The sequence below is a fragment of the Mucor velutinosus genome (assembly GCF_035048745.1).
Source record: "Mucor velutinosus strain NIH1002 chromosome Unknown tig00001561, whole genome shotgun sequence".
NCBI lineage: Eukaryota > Fungi > Mucoromycota > Mucoromycetes > Mucorales > Mucoraceae > Mucor > Mucor velutinosus.
Genome location: NW_027041903.1, coordinates 255,358 through 269,636, shown reverse-complemented (window position 1 = coordinate 269,636; position 14,279 = coordinate 255,358). Strand labels below are relative to the sequence as shown.

The following is a 14,279-nucleotide window of genomic DNA, read 5'->3' as shown; positions in this document are numbered from 1 at the left end:
AATACATTTATTGTTGCTGGTATCTTGTTGCGTCTCTGTTTTCCTCTTCTTCTTCTTGAGCGATATCGTCTTGCTCTGCTTCGAGAATCGTTTCATATCCATTTCTCTTGCGCTTCCACTTTTTCACTGCAAGGAAGCCTCCCAACACCAACAATGAAATCGAGGCAATCCATATTAAGCTGATGATAACAATCGACCAAATCCATGGCAATCCAAATGCTCCTCTCTCCACAGGGAAAAGAACAGCATCAATTTCCATTACACCACCACTACGTTCCCCTGTGCTGACTCGCCCCATATCCAAGACCCGTGCATGTGTGCCATAGGGTTGCCCCTTAACTCTAACAATGGTGCTACCATACCCCAATTCACGAATAACCACCTTGTCACGGTTGGATAATAGTGTGTCATAGACTTGATCTCCCAACAAAGGATACAAGAACCAGCGCTTGCGACCCTCTGACTTGGGCACAACATGTAACTTGGCAAGGCGCACCAGTTTGTCAGTGTCATTCCAAAGTGACTCCATATCTTCGTTCTCGAATGCTTTATCGGTGGGTGACATGATAATGCAATCTGTCAGGTCGACCTGGTTCAGGAGGTTGGTTTTCTTCAAGATGTTTAGCATGGTGTTGGCGTTAATGCCTTTGAGCAAGTTGCGATGCGTAATGCTGACGTTTTCAGGGATTTGGAGATGGTCTACCTTGTGCACAACACCGTTGGAGACGAGAATATCTGTTGTCTCTAGTACACCATGCTCGTCTAGTTTGTTGTCCTTTTCAGTATTTTCTTTGGTACTAATCCAGACTTTATTGTCGTCATTTCTGCCGTTAATGATGAGTGACTCATTTGAAAGCGTAGTGACCTCGAGAACATCGCCGAGTAGGTCTTTGTAGTAGAGGGCGCTGGTTGCGACATGATAACGTAATACTGTCTGCAGATCAGCTCTACCAGAAGGATGAACCAGGTACCGAGACACCAAGCCTAAATTCTTGAATGCTGCATTCGTTGGCACAAATAACGTAACTGCTTTAGCATGCTTTAACTCGTCTACCACACCAGACACATATAATGTGGCAACATAAGTAGACACTTCCAGATCAACAACAAGGCTGCTAAATATATCCATAGGGAGATTCAATGGATCTGAAATACGATAGATGGCATTTCCACCGATGGACACTATTAAAAGATGAGCTGAGGGTGCATTGGTGGATCAAGTGCTAACGGATCTTACTGTCGTCGCCAACCACCTTGGAATGATCACCAAATCGAATCGCTTTTAGCAGTGAATGTCTATCATTCATATCTCGCTTGTCGTTTCCTACTGTCACCAGCAAGCGCTGAGACTGGTGGTTTAGCTGGGATGAGTTGTATTCAGTTTTCAGCAGCATGCGATTCTCCAAATCTTCAGGGCCATAAGCACCTTGAGCAATATGATAGCTCAACCACTGCACTTTTTTGTTGTTGGGAATATCGTCTTCGTCCAAAACTTCATTTGTAGGTGCCAAGATGGTGACATTATTGGTTCCCTCATCCAGAAATCTGCCTAATCCGTATTCATCGACCAAAGACACAAATTTTGTGGCATTCAAACCAAAGAGATACTTTCGAGTGTCAAATACAAGTGAATTTGCAAAGGGCAAATCATCCACAATATGCAATACACCTAGTATACATCATCATCAGTACTCAAGACGACACTCCAAAAGCGTCTATCCTACCATTAGCAGCCAAAACATCCTTTTCCACAACCTTGTGTCCATTCACGTATATTTTACCATTCTTTTCTACCTTGACCGTGATATCCTGACCTGACTCTGAAGTGTCTGATCACAGAGCAGAGCATGTTAGACAATGCACACAATTCCATCACACCACTTACACTTTGTTTCGCCTTCAGGGTGATTATTCAAGTAGATTGGTTCTGAAATGACAAGGTACTTGATCAATTCCTTTAGATCCTTTTGTCCATATTTTGATATCAAGTAGTTCTTTTCCACGTGATTGAAACGATCCAGCAAGTATGTGGCTGAAACAAAGGTAGTAAAAGGTCTCTCCTCTTGCAGCAATTTGTCAATGCCTGTCTTTTCCATCAAATCGTACAATTTGCCATCCTGATACTGCACCACTTGAGCTGCGAAATTTTTAAGGAGCGAGACCAATTTAGTAAAGTATCATTACTGTTGGCTAAAAACACACTTACATAGAATTTGAGGAGGCTCCAGCACTTGATCAATGACGTTTAATGTTGTATTTCTGTTGACAAAGATATCCTTATCCTTAATTCTGGCGCCATTGACATGAAAGAATGTGTCGAATTTCTCGGTAATTTTCAGCTTTTGGCCTATATCCTCTTTGCCTAAAAATCCAGGTCGAATGTAGCTCGACTCCAGGACTTGTCCATTCTCCAAATCCTCAGTGACATATTGCTGAGGCAGCAAGTGGTACAGCATAGTCTCTTTAGTGATCTTTTGGCCCTGATACTTTTTGAATGCAGCATTGTCAGGCGCAAAGAAAGTGCCTGCCTCCAAGTTGTTTATCATGGGAATCAAGCGTGTGTGTTGCAAGTGTTCAATAAGGGTAGAGAAACGTGCATCTTCGGATAGCACATCAATGATTGTCTTGTAGGATGCCACAGCATGTATACTGCATTGCAGTAGTAGTAGAATTAGTACAAATGATAATGCTCTTGTTTTCATCGTATCAAAACTTCATGTAAAAATGTAAAACAAGATATAAAAAGCGCATAATCTGGTCATGCCGAAATATGGCCATCTACTACTACTACGGCCAACACTCCGGGGATCAAAAGGTCCCGGATCTTGGCTTTCGGGCTCTTTGGGATAGAATGATCTTATGTGCAGCACAATGCTACGTTCAAGGCTGTAGATCATGTGCCTGGCAATCCAATAAACTTGTGCACAATTGAAATGAATGGTTAATTCTGCATTATTTGACTTTATTTTGTAGTATTTTAGGACATGCAATTTAAAGCTTATCATAGTAGTTCTCGAGACCGGGAATATCTTCCTTGAGACCCTTTCTCTTACGGACGGCACGAATGATATCGTAGACCTTGTTACCTTCTTCCATGGGGTTACCAGACATGAGTTGCCAGTGATCAAAGACAGCTTGAGGGAAAGCTTGACCACCAGTGGCAGCACGAAGATCAGCAGTGAAACCGAAAGACTCGTTGACAGGCAAGTAAGCCTTGACGGTCATCATGGGGGTACCAGCCTTTTGCTCTTCAGAGAAGACTTGACCACGACGTCTGTTAAGACAAGAGTAGATACCACCAATAGCGGAATCGGGACATTGGATTTCGACGAGGTAGATGGGTTCTTGAATACCAGGAGTGGCAGTGATGACAGAGGCGTAGACTACACGACGACAAGTGGGGATGATTTGTCCACCACCACGATGGATAGCATCAGCGTGAAGAGTGACATCAAGAATGTTGAAACGACAACCACGGAGGTTCTCTTCGGCAACGGGACCTTCCTTGGTGGCCCATTGGAAAGCAGCAACACAAGAATCCTTGATTTCACCGAGGTATTGGACTTGCTTGGTGATATCAACCATAACGTTGGGACCAGTACCGTCAGGACCGAAACACCAGATCTTACGGGCTTCAGTGACATCCCACTCGTACTTGTCGGCGAGGACACGAGCACGAAGCTTGAAATCATCCTTGGCAGTGATCTTACCAGCATCAATCTCGTTGGCGAGGTCTTCATCCAAAGGAGTGGCACGCATGTAGATACGGTTGTGCTTGTTGGGAGACTTGGAGAGACAGTCGATGCTGGATTCAGCAGTGACAGTTTCACAGTAAGGGACAACGGGGTCACCAGTCTTGAGGGGAACTTGAGCGTGATCTTCTTCGAGATCCTTCAAACAAATTTCAAGATGGAGTTCACCAGCACCGGCAACAATGTGTTCACCAGAGTCAGAAGTGAAGGTAAGGACACAAGGATCAGACTTGGCGAGACGCTTGAGACCTTCAACGAGCTTGGGGAGATCGTTGGCGTTCTTGACATCGACAGCAACTTGGACGACAGGAGAGACAGAGAACTTCATGACCTTCATGTTGTGAGCGACCTCAGAGGTGGTGATAGTACCAGACTTGACCAAGAATTGATCAACACCAACAAGACCGATAATGTTACCAGCGGGACAATCCTCAATGGCTTCGACGTTACGACCCATCATGAGAACAGTACGTTGGATAGACTTGATGGAAAGATCGGTCTTGGTGCCGGGAACGTAGTTGGGACCTTGAATACGGACCTTCATACCAGCACGGACGGTACCAGAGAAGACACGACCGAAAGCGTAGAAACGACCCTTATCAGAGGTGGGAACCATCTTGGAGACGTAAAGCATAAGGGGACCCTTGGGGTCACAAGCCTTGATACCAATGGCACACTCATCGTCAGCGGGACCTTCGTACAATTGACCGCAACGGTAAGCTTGAGAGGTGACGGGAGAGGGAAGATGGATACAGATCATTTCCAAAAGAGCATCACCAGCGGGCAAGAACTTACGCATAACGACCTTGAGGAGAGCCTTACCTTCCAAATCCTTCTCATCAGAAGCGAGGTTAACCTCCAACTTCTCCAAAAGAACCTTGGTTTGATCCTTCTTGAAGTTCATGATGGAATCGAAAAGACGGTAGATGGGATCCAAGATGAACATGTTGAAGGCACGTTCGAGTTGAGCACCAGAGGCATCAGTACCCTTGGTGGTCCACTTCTTGGTCTTGGGGTTGAAGTAGTTCTCACCCCAGAGCTTGTTCATCATCTTTTGCTTATCAACACCAAACTTCTTGGCATAACGAGTAGCGAATTGACGAAGAGTGAAACCCCAACCGTGGAGACCAGAGGCGAAGGAGACGGTACCCTTTTCGGGGTAGACTTGACAATCACCGAGAGCCTCATCAACGTAGGTGGAGATGATAACGTTGACGGATTCGATGGTACGAGAGAAAGAGTTGTAGAGTTCTTCCTTGTCCAATTGGAGTTCGAGAAGAGCACGATCAACCTTGTTAAGACAGATAACAGGCTTGATACGTTCGTTCAAAGCTTGACGCAAGACAGTCTCGGTTTGGACACAGACACCATCAATACAATCAACAACAACGAGGGCACCATCAGTAACACGAAGGGCAGCAGTAACTTCAGAAGAGAAATCAACGTGACCAGGAGAATCGATCAAGTTAATCAAGAAGTTGGAACCATCGGTCTTTTGGTTGATTTCCTTGAGACCATCCTCATCTTCCATCTTGAAGTACATGGAGATGGCAGTGGACTTGATGGTAATACCACGTTCTTGCTCATCCTTACGGGTATCCATGAAACGGGCTTCACCAGCACGGCCAGAAGAAATAATACCAGCCTTGGAAACCAAGGAATCGGTCAAGGTAGACTTACCGTGATCGACGTGAGCAATGACGGACATGTTACGGACGTTGGTAACCTTGTCCATCAATTCACGGATTTCTTCAATAGTGAAATTCTACAGAGAAAATGCGTTATTAGTTTGTCGAGTTCTCGAGACGTTGCAAGTTGGTGTATATGTCTACTTACAACTATAGGTTATCAAGCAAGAGTTGGATGAAGGAGGAGAGAAGATGAAAGTTGTTAATATCAGCGTATCCATAGAAACCACTGCTCATCCATCCATCCGTCTATTCAACAGATGCATGGGATGGTGCCATTTCATGTTTATCCCTATACATTACCCATTTTCGATTGTTAAAGTGAAGGGAAGGATTCATGTTGATGCAAATTGGATTGAATTACTTCTAGCTGATCGGGTTCCAAATTGTGTGTATCAGCAGAATTTTTTCAATTGGCGTATATCGCTTACCCGAAGCACAATGGGATTTATCAGCAATGTCATCAGATGTTGCTCTTGAGTGCATGCTGCGGCCTGCTAGACTTGTACACGCAATCATCTATTTTCGTGACATTAATCAGCATTTCGATCAGGTGTTTATGCTGGATTTTTGATGCTACGGTTGAGAGATGACACTATCCCTTGTGATCCACCATACGAAATGTGTAATGTCCTTGCTATTCGTCTGACATTTTCGGTGGACTGAGTGGGATTTCCACCAGCTCATGTTACAGCTATGTTCACCATGTTTGATTTGAAGCGAAAGGAACAAAAGTTACTCTCCATAAATTTGGCACCATGGAGCTGAATGCCATGGAGAAACGTCTGTTCCATTTTGATCTATGTTTCCATCGCCAATAATGAAATGAGATGGCAAGATCAAAATTTTACATCTTCAAATGGCTCACAACTAGTGAGGCTATCGCTTCATATCTTTCAAGTCTAACAACATGTTGGCATATAGCCAAAGAGCAATTGCTGCGGTGAAACGGTTTATAGATGGAAAGGTGTTGCCGTCAATGATAAAGGTGTAAGCAAACCATAACAATGGCCACGGCCAAAAGTTAATTCACACTCAGTTTTACATTGTGCTCCAGATTGGCCAAATTTCGGTGCTTTTCGACTTGATTGAGCTATCTCGCCCTATTCGACTATATGAATTGTAATAATTATTCCTCATATCCCTAAGCGTTCTATTTGGCATTCTATCTTCGCCATGTATGCCTATTTTGGTTTCAGTGGACTTCAACAAGTGAATTTCCTTCCGGTCCAGGCCATCCTGCAATTGCCTTTGCACAAGCTTCTCATAGGCCTCAGCGATGATCACTGGCTCCGGCGTCATCCCAAGTTTCCAGCAAACAAGTTCCTGATCTTTGATAGCCAACAACAACGGCTGCGTCTTCGTGTTGCTTCTGAATATTCGAGCTACTCGCTTCTTTGTGCCTCGCTCTATCAAGATATTCTCATGCTCAAAACCGTCAAACTGGTTCCTGGTGTGTGGCCTCACATTCTGCAGCCTCCTTCCACCTCCACCTTAGATTGGTTGAGCTTTGATTTCTTCGGCAAATTGGGCACTAAAGATCTATGGACTCAGTACCATCCCGTAACCTTTCGTCAGCAGTAACAACAGTTGGTTCCGTCGGACCATCGTTTCAACAATTCAAGGGTCAAGATATTATGGTCAGCACCTGCTCATCCAGCGGCAAGAACGGTCCTCTATTGGGCACTGTCGGAATGCATCCCTCATAAATCATACCTGTACACAATTGGCGCTGTGGAAAACTCTATCTGTCCCTTTTGTGCCCTAGGCATCGATTCGTTGCGACATTTCCTCGTTGACTGTCCCGCCAAGTGGCACCTATGGCAATCTGTGATCTCACAATACTACGCCAAATATCCTTTGACTTCCGAGATCATATATGGCACAGTGCGGTATCTACATCTTCCTCGCTTTATAAAAGATCGATCCAAGTATATCGCCTCCATATCTACTACCTTATGGCAAATGTGGAATCTGTATTGACTTCACGGTTCACAGAACCCTGTACCACTTTCCACCGCCTCCATAGAACACTTTTCCTCCAGGACAGTCTGTCTAATTGATAGACTGCTACCTACTACAACACAATTTAGATTAGATGCTCATTCCGTTGCTCGAGGTCCACCACGCTAATTACAATAGGTGTTATGAACAAAATTATAGAGAAAATTCGCTAAATATGAAATGAGGTTTAAGGCTAAAATGTTGAGAATTGCATATCGAGGCGTCACAAAAGATGTTCTAGGGGTTGCGTTGGACTGAGACAAGCATATTGATCTTATATATATGCTATAGTAGAAGTCTTCATTTTTGGTGTCAAAAACGCGACCGTTTGATTTTTGATGAAAACTATGAGGTATTTTTTTTTAAAAAATTGTTTTTATTGATTGCTCCGTGTAAGTAGGTCCCTAGGGTACTACCAAGAGGTGGGCGCAATTGATATGATATTCAATTATATTTAGGATAAAGCGATAGATGACAATTGTGATTAGAGAATTACAATTGTTTGTGAATTTTAGTTTGGGCATGTAGTTGAAGGAGCTCGGTTTTGATCTGCTGGACCACATCGATCCATGTAAATCGAGTCGAGCGAAAGATCATACGAACTTGAGCCCGCCAAATGTTGCCAAGTGTTACCAGTACGACCATGTGAGCAGTGGTGTACGATTTGGAGACATACTTGATGTTTTCAAAGTCAAGAGAGGAACAGGCTCGGATAATATCACCAATCGAAACGGTTGGCCACAAGAATTCAAATTTACTATGAGGTATCCCCCATGGTTTGGAGTCGATTTTCGGCCATCCCAAAAAAAAATGAGCAAAGGTGCCAGAAAGTAACTACTAAACGAGAGCAATTGTTTGGTGCAATTCCGGCAGTCTAAAGCGGCATCTAACGCGAGAAAACACGGCTCAAATGCACCCAAATTTTGCTGTATTTTGTGTATTTATGAGCAATGAGGTAATGCACAGATGTTGTCTTCCTGCACCATAGTAAAACATGTCATTTTGAGGTGAAGGCTTCTCGAACAATTCTCATAAACCACTTACAGGGTCTATTGAGGCACTGTGTATAGATCGACATCACGCAATTGCTTGAGATGGCATGTTTGATCTGATGCAAAGTGGACTGATTCACCAGTGTAGAACCAACAAACAATCGGAAAGCTTCTCCATCTGAAGAGCTTAGAGATAAACCCCCACCAAAAACGTTCTGCGAATTTGTTGAAATATTTACTTCATAAGTTGAACAATTCGAAGAGAACCTCTATCATTCTTTGGATAGTGGACAATTTTGATGACCATATTTTGAGGCGTATTCTATTAACAACCAACGAAGCACACCAGAAAGAAATCATCTACAGAACTCAAGACCGGATTGCAAGAGATATCTAGAGTATGACAGATGTTTATTGACCATTCAATTTTGAGAAAGTTACATTGCCTGAAAAGTATCCTTACTATAAAATCCCATTCTGAATGCATTAGCGATCCACTATCAAGCTTTATTTATCACTGGTCCATTCTATACAGTTACAACCTTGTTTGAATCAAAGCAACGTATTTCAACTTTTCTTTTCAAATGAATATTCTGCTTGTTATTACTACAGTATTCATATAAATTTAACCTGTCAAAGAGAAGCATCTTTTAAAAATTTAAAGAATGGAGCACCGTAAAAGGTAAATAAACCACCAGCGAAGCCGGCATTGGGGAGGGGGTTTGAGGAGGTGCTATGCCATATACCAAAAATATAACGCATTTGACTCAACATTTGGTACCATTGACCTATAAGGCGGTTTTACCGTAGCGAAGGTAAGGTACAAAACTATGGCAATGAAGCATACAACCGAGCATTTGGTAATATTAATCTTAATGAGGGTTTTACCGTAGCGAAGCGAATGTGCAAAACCATAGTGTATAAGCAGCAAATTCGGCTTTTCATTTTCATTATTAACAAGCCTACAAACAACATAACACATCAAAATTTGCATGAATTAGCTTTACCAAAATTAATATACCTCCTATTCGAATTAAAAATTGTACAGGCTACGGAATTACCCCTTCCAGAAGATTACAGCTAACAAAGATATGATTCATGCCGTATAAATAAACTCTATAAAGCAATACATAACCAAATTTGACAGCTTTCAACCCTTCATGTCTTGACATGTAGGCCTTTATGAGTCACCAGAATGATGCCAAACAATTGTACTTGAGTAGTAGTAACTTCCTGATACCTTTGCTCAACTTTTCGGGCCAAAAAAAAAAACTTGGCCAAAAATCGACCAAAAAGCATGAGGGGTACCTCGTGGTTTTCATCGAAAATCAAACGATCACATTTTTCACCTTGAAAATGAAGATTTTTACTATGGTATATATTAAATCAAAATGTTCCTCTCGATCCAAAGCAACCTCTGAAACCACTTTTATAAAGTGTTCCTATGCGAAATCTGGCTATTTTCGCTAAAAACCTCATTTCATATTTTACCAAATTGCTCAATATTTTCAGCCAAAACATTTATTACAGTTAGCACCATTGGAAGCGCCTTGAAAAGTACTTTAAGAATGTATTAGGAAGCGTAGGGTGATCATCACAGTTTATATAGTCGAATACCAAAGAATAGATTAAAGAAGTCGAAAAAAAGACAAAATCTGTCCAATCTTGAACAGAAAAAATAACGTGAGTTTGAAATAATTTTGGCGGCGGCTTGCTGCTGGCTGGCCCAAATGCCTTTCTGATGATGGCAATGATGATAACAATGATGGTTGCGATGCTGATCAAATGGGGACAATGGAGTGGAAAGGAAAATTGATTAGCTCAAATAATATTTTTGGGGGGGGGGGGTTTTGCCTCATAAAAATGTCTTTTACAATGACAATATCTCAAAGAAATCGCTGTGGAACTTACACGAGTCCTGTTTTTACGCATGGCCAGCTTTATATCACTATCTCAAGAGCAACATCAGCGAATACATACCTCCTCTTCTTGAATCTGATACAGCTTTTTTTTATTACTGCTAATTAATTGTTTAAAATCTACTTGATATGCTAGATTATTATTATCTCTGATTTGGAATGTGTTCAGCGAGAGTCCGCAGGGCGACGCCGTCATTGAACGTAGCGAAACTGATAGGCTGGTAGCATTATATACTTCACTATGCAGTTAATTGTTAGATGTTCTTTCTATTGTCATAACTACTGAATAACTATCACATACCCATCCTCATTGACATTTCAACAGTGAATGCCCATCCCAATACCAGAACACGATTGGAGACAATTAGCAAATGGCATCACCAATAGGAACATGTAGTATTTCTTATTGGGTGGAATCGCTTGATAGTTGCTTCATATTCGACTCGGCTCTATAATGTACTCTATTTGTCTCCTTTTACTATTCATTCTTGATTGTGCTTTGTTGACAAGCAAAAAGAACCCATCCACTTCTATTTATTGGTTCAATCTCAGGTCCTATTTTTGTGTAATTCATTCATCTTTTATCTGCAATTGCAACCACCAAATTCCTTGAAACCAGCTTCTTCACTTTCTTTTTCCCTGATAAAACACTACTCTGTTCTTTCTAACCAAAATCAATACGCCTGCAAACAAGGACCACACGGTATTATTGACATCAACATTGCAACACTTATATGATGACGAGTGGCCAACAACCAGCTGGTTATAATTATCAGGACTATGTACCAACAGAGGGTATATTATGCCCCATCTGCCAAGTAAATTGTAACACGATACAGAACTTGGATAGGGTAAGCAGCGGCTGTGCACATACTTCAGTCTATTTAACGCTTGAACAACATAGCATCTGGATATTGAACATAACGAAGAGGATTCAAAGGGTGCTTTATTATCATGGTTACGCAGCGCACAAAAGAAGGTTCAAACATCTTTGGCAACGCCTATGAAATCAGGAGTTTCACCGCCTGGCACCTCATCCTCCTCATCAAACCTCAAGCAATGGATGGAACCTTCGTTGATGAACAGCTTTCAGAACCTAAGCCTCAGCAATACCAATCCCACCTTTTTCGTATCTGATACGGACAGACAAGACGACTTTGTCACACGAAATCATTGGCAACGTGAAACGGGAAGCGACAAGTGCAATATACCAGGATGTAACAAAGTGGTTGGCAAATCAGGTGCTGGCAGACAACACTGTCGCAGGCAAGTTTAATGCCTTCTTTCATGTGTAAGGCATCCAGCGTAGCTAACATGCCTTTTTTATGCAGCTGTGGTAAACTCTACTGTGACTTACACACACAGTATGAAATCAAGCTGAATCGACAAGCACATCATGATCCTGAGCACGGCATATGGTGCAAAGTGTGCTCCAACTGCTACATTGGACGAAAGGGATACATGAATCATGATGGTGCCACTCGCAGCAAGACAGCCTTCTTTTTAAAGCAACGAGAAAAGACGATAGATAGAGTATATTTGGAGAGCAATCGACTGGAAAAGAGATTAGAGAAACTAGCGAGAATACATCAATCAACAGATTCAAAGAAATCAAACGGCAATGGGGGTGATTTGCAGCGATTGAACTCGGGATTGCTATCGCCATCAAGCGCTTCGTTGAGCAGTTTCACGCTGGATAGATCAGACTCTACGTCGTCGAGAGATAGTCTGGGAAGCATGCTATCACCCAAATCATCGTTTGTGTCCAACAGCAACAGTATTCTGAGCATGAAACTAAAGTACAGAGGTAATGATATGTTGGATCAGTGCTGTGCATTAGTAGTTTGACTGATACATCTAATAGACGGCGAACAATCTGTGACGAAATGGGAAGATGATCGTACCGTCAAGGCATGTCCTTACTGTGAAAACTCGTTTACATTAATCAATCGCAAACACCACTGTCGATTGTGCGGAAAAGTTGTTTGCGGAAATGCTCGATGCTCTAAAATGATTCCATTATTTACAGACATGTCATCCGGTAAGTAAGCTACACACAGTCTTTCGCAGGCAAAATGGCTAATCTGAAGTGAACGCTAGATACCTTTGACGATGAACCAGTGGGCGATACCCGGGCATGTCGTGATTGTCAGCGATCTGTCTTTAGAAGAAAGTTACGGAACGAAGAAGCATCTAAGCCATTGCCCATTATTCAGTTGTACAATCAGCTATCCATCACGAGAAAGAACATTGAAAAGCAACTGCCCAAGTTTCATGAAACCATCCTCATGCTAGAGTAAGTTTTAAACGAGGGGCTGGAAGAAATCATAGCACCAACTGATGCCATGTTTTTTTTTTAGAAAGGAAAATGTCAAGGCTCATACGCACGAGAGCTTTATCAAGGCAGCCAAAATTCGAAAATCACTGCTGGACAACTTTACACTCTACGACACACTTGCCAAGAGCATCAAAACACTGCCCGTGCGGTCCGCCTGTATGAAGCGACTCCAAGCCAACATTTGCAATGCAGCCAATATTTATCTACAACAAAACATGTTACCCCTTCAAATGTTACCAAGAATCTTGAAATCAGAAAACACCAAGAAGAAATCTTTAGCCAAGGGCAACACGCAAAATACCCCTGAGAGAATAGAATTGCAAGCACAACTTTCAACTTATTTAGAGCAGTATAGTTTAGTGGAGGGTTTTATCAAGGAAGCAAACGCTGATAGAAAATACGATGATGTCAAGACGCTGAAATACAGTCTGGACGAATTGCATGCTGAAATCCTGCGTTTGCGTAAATTGCTTGGTGAATAAATTATCTTTGTCTAGCTTGATATAATCCAGTATAATAGCCGGCGTAATACCATGACATGATGAGGTTTGAAAATGCCTCGTTGTCCTGAGCTGGCATAGATGGAGGCATTGGAGGTGCTGGTGCTGGAGGAGCAGCAGCGGCATAGTGTGGGTCCTGATAGTAATATTGCTCTTGATATCTTGCTTTTTTGCTGGTATTTTCATATGAATGTGCCTCTTGTTCTGTCTGCTCTTCTTCTTCATATTGTTCATCTCCATGTTGCTCCTCTTTATATTGCTCCTCTTCATTTTGCTCCTCCTCTTCTTCTTCTTCTTCTTCCTCGTCTTCTATCTGAACACCTCGTCTTCTTGGCGGCAAACTTGTGTATGGCAATTCAACAGTAGCTTTTCGTTTCTTTGGCGATTGGAGTTGAGAATCGACTGCATCACTATGATCTTCTCGTCTATTTGGCATTTGGATTCTATCGACCTTTTCTTCAATGCGAAATACTCGCTTCGGTGGTGCTTCCATTGCATCGCTGGTTTGATCTTTTTGCTTTTTGGGCTCTGGGGGCTGCGAAGATGATTCACCACTACGAGTCGTCAACAGTGAAGCCTTGTGCTGCACTCTATCAACATATCCAGTTAATACCACGACTGAAAGATACCACACGTTGCTTACTTTTTCTTGGGAAGGCTATCTATTAGATTGGAGGCTATTGTTTCTGAATCATTGTCATTTGGTTTCTCTGCATCGTGGCAAGTCTAAGTAAACATGTGTTAATTGACGCTCGTTGTTAAGTCTAAATGTTGCCCACTTTATAGCTTTGAAGACTGGCCTGCCAAAACTCTATCACGTCAGCATCCCACTGCACATCTAACTAGAATAATATCAGAATGTTACTTATCAAGTGCTTCGATTCCACGCTGTATTTTACCTCGTCTTGATTTGGCATATTGTAAAGGTAGAAAACTTTAGCATAAAGATGAAGGGTGTATTTTTGTAGTCCCGTGAAGCCATGTGCAGTCCTGCAATCTGAATTGCAACGATTGAATAAGCAAGCAGGATAGTAAAGCTTGAATTAGTATTGCCATTGATGCCACTGAGATGGTTTGATTCTGAGG

The 14,279-nt window shown here is 42.3% G+C and overlaps 5 protein-coding genes across 5 annotated transcripts; 2 read left to right on the top strand and 3 right to left on the bottom strand.

Moving 5' to 3' along the window:
* Positions 1-7: 7 nt before the first annotated feature.
* ACO1_2 (Aconitate hydratase mitochondrial) lies at positions 8-2,702 on the bottom strand (the record flags this gene model as incomplete). The annotated part of the gene is made up of 5 exons (XM_064827474.1): positions 8-1,182; positions 1,238-1,669; positions 1,725-1,829; positions 1,886-2,137; positions 2,207-2,702. 5 exons carry the CDS (start codon positions 2,700-2,702, stop codon positions 8-10), a joined length of 2,460 nt encoding a protein of 819 aa, XP_064686758.1.
* Positions 2,703-2,991: 289 nt separating this feature from the next.
* On the bottom strand, positions 2,992-5,779 carry ATC70_008221 (uncharacterized protein; the record flags this gene model as incomplete). The annotated part of the gene is made up of 2 exons (XM_064827473.1): positions 2,992-5,517; positions 5,744-5,779. 2 exons carry the CDS (start codon positions 5,777-5,779, stop codon positions 2,992-2,994), a joined length of 2,562 nt encoding a protein of 853 aa, XP_064686757.1.
* Positions 5,780-6,616: 837 nt separating this feature from the next.
* HRK1_3 (serine/threonine protein kinase) lies at positions 6,617-7,024 on the top strand (the record flags this gene model as incomplete). Its single annotated transcript, XM_064827472.1, has 1 exon — positions 6,617-7,024. The coding sequence occupies one exon, from the start codon at positions 6,617-6,619 to the stop codon at positions 7,022-7,024; it is 408 nt and encodes a 135-aa protein (XP_064686756.1).
* A 4,065-nt stretch (positions 7,025-11,089) lies between these two features.
* On the top strand, positions 11,090-13,175 carry EMP24_2 (p24 complex component; the record flags this gene model as incomplete). The annotated part of the gene is made up of 6 exons (XM_064827471.1): positions 11,090-11,206; positions 11,260-11,621; positions 11,687-12,162; positions 12,220-12,396; positions 12,456-12,651; positions 12,716-13,175. The coding sequence occupies 6 exons, from the start codon at positions 11,090-11,092 to the stop codon at positions 13,173-13,175; spliced, it is 1,788 nt and encodes a 595-aa protein (XP_064686755.1).
* A 1-nt stretch (position 13,176) lies between these two features.
* Positions 13,177-14,110, bottom strand: SEC65 (signal recognition particle subunit; the record flags this gene model as incomplete). Its single annotated transcript, XM_064827470.1, has 4 exons — positions 13,177-13,783; positions 13,837-13,919; positions 13,973-14,035; positions 14,093-14,110. The coding sequence occupies 4 exons, from the start codon at positions 14,108-14,110 to the stop codon at positions 13,177-13,179; spliced, it is 771 nt and encodes a 256-aa protein (XP_064686754.1).
* Between the last annotated feature and the right edge of the window lie 169 nt (positions 14,111-14,279).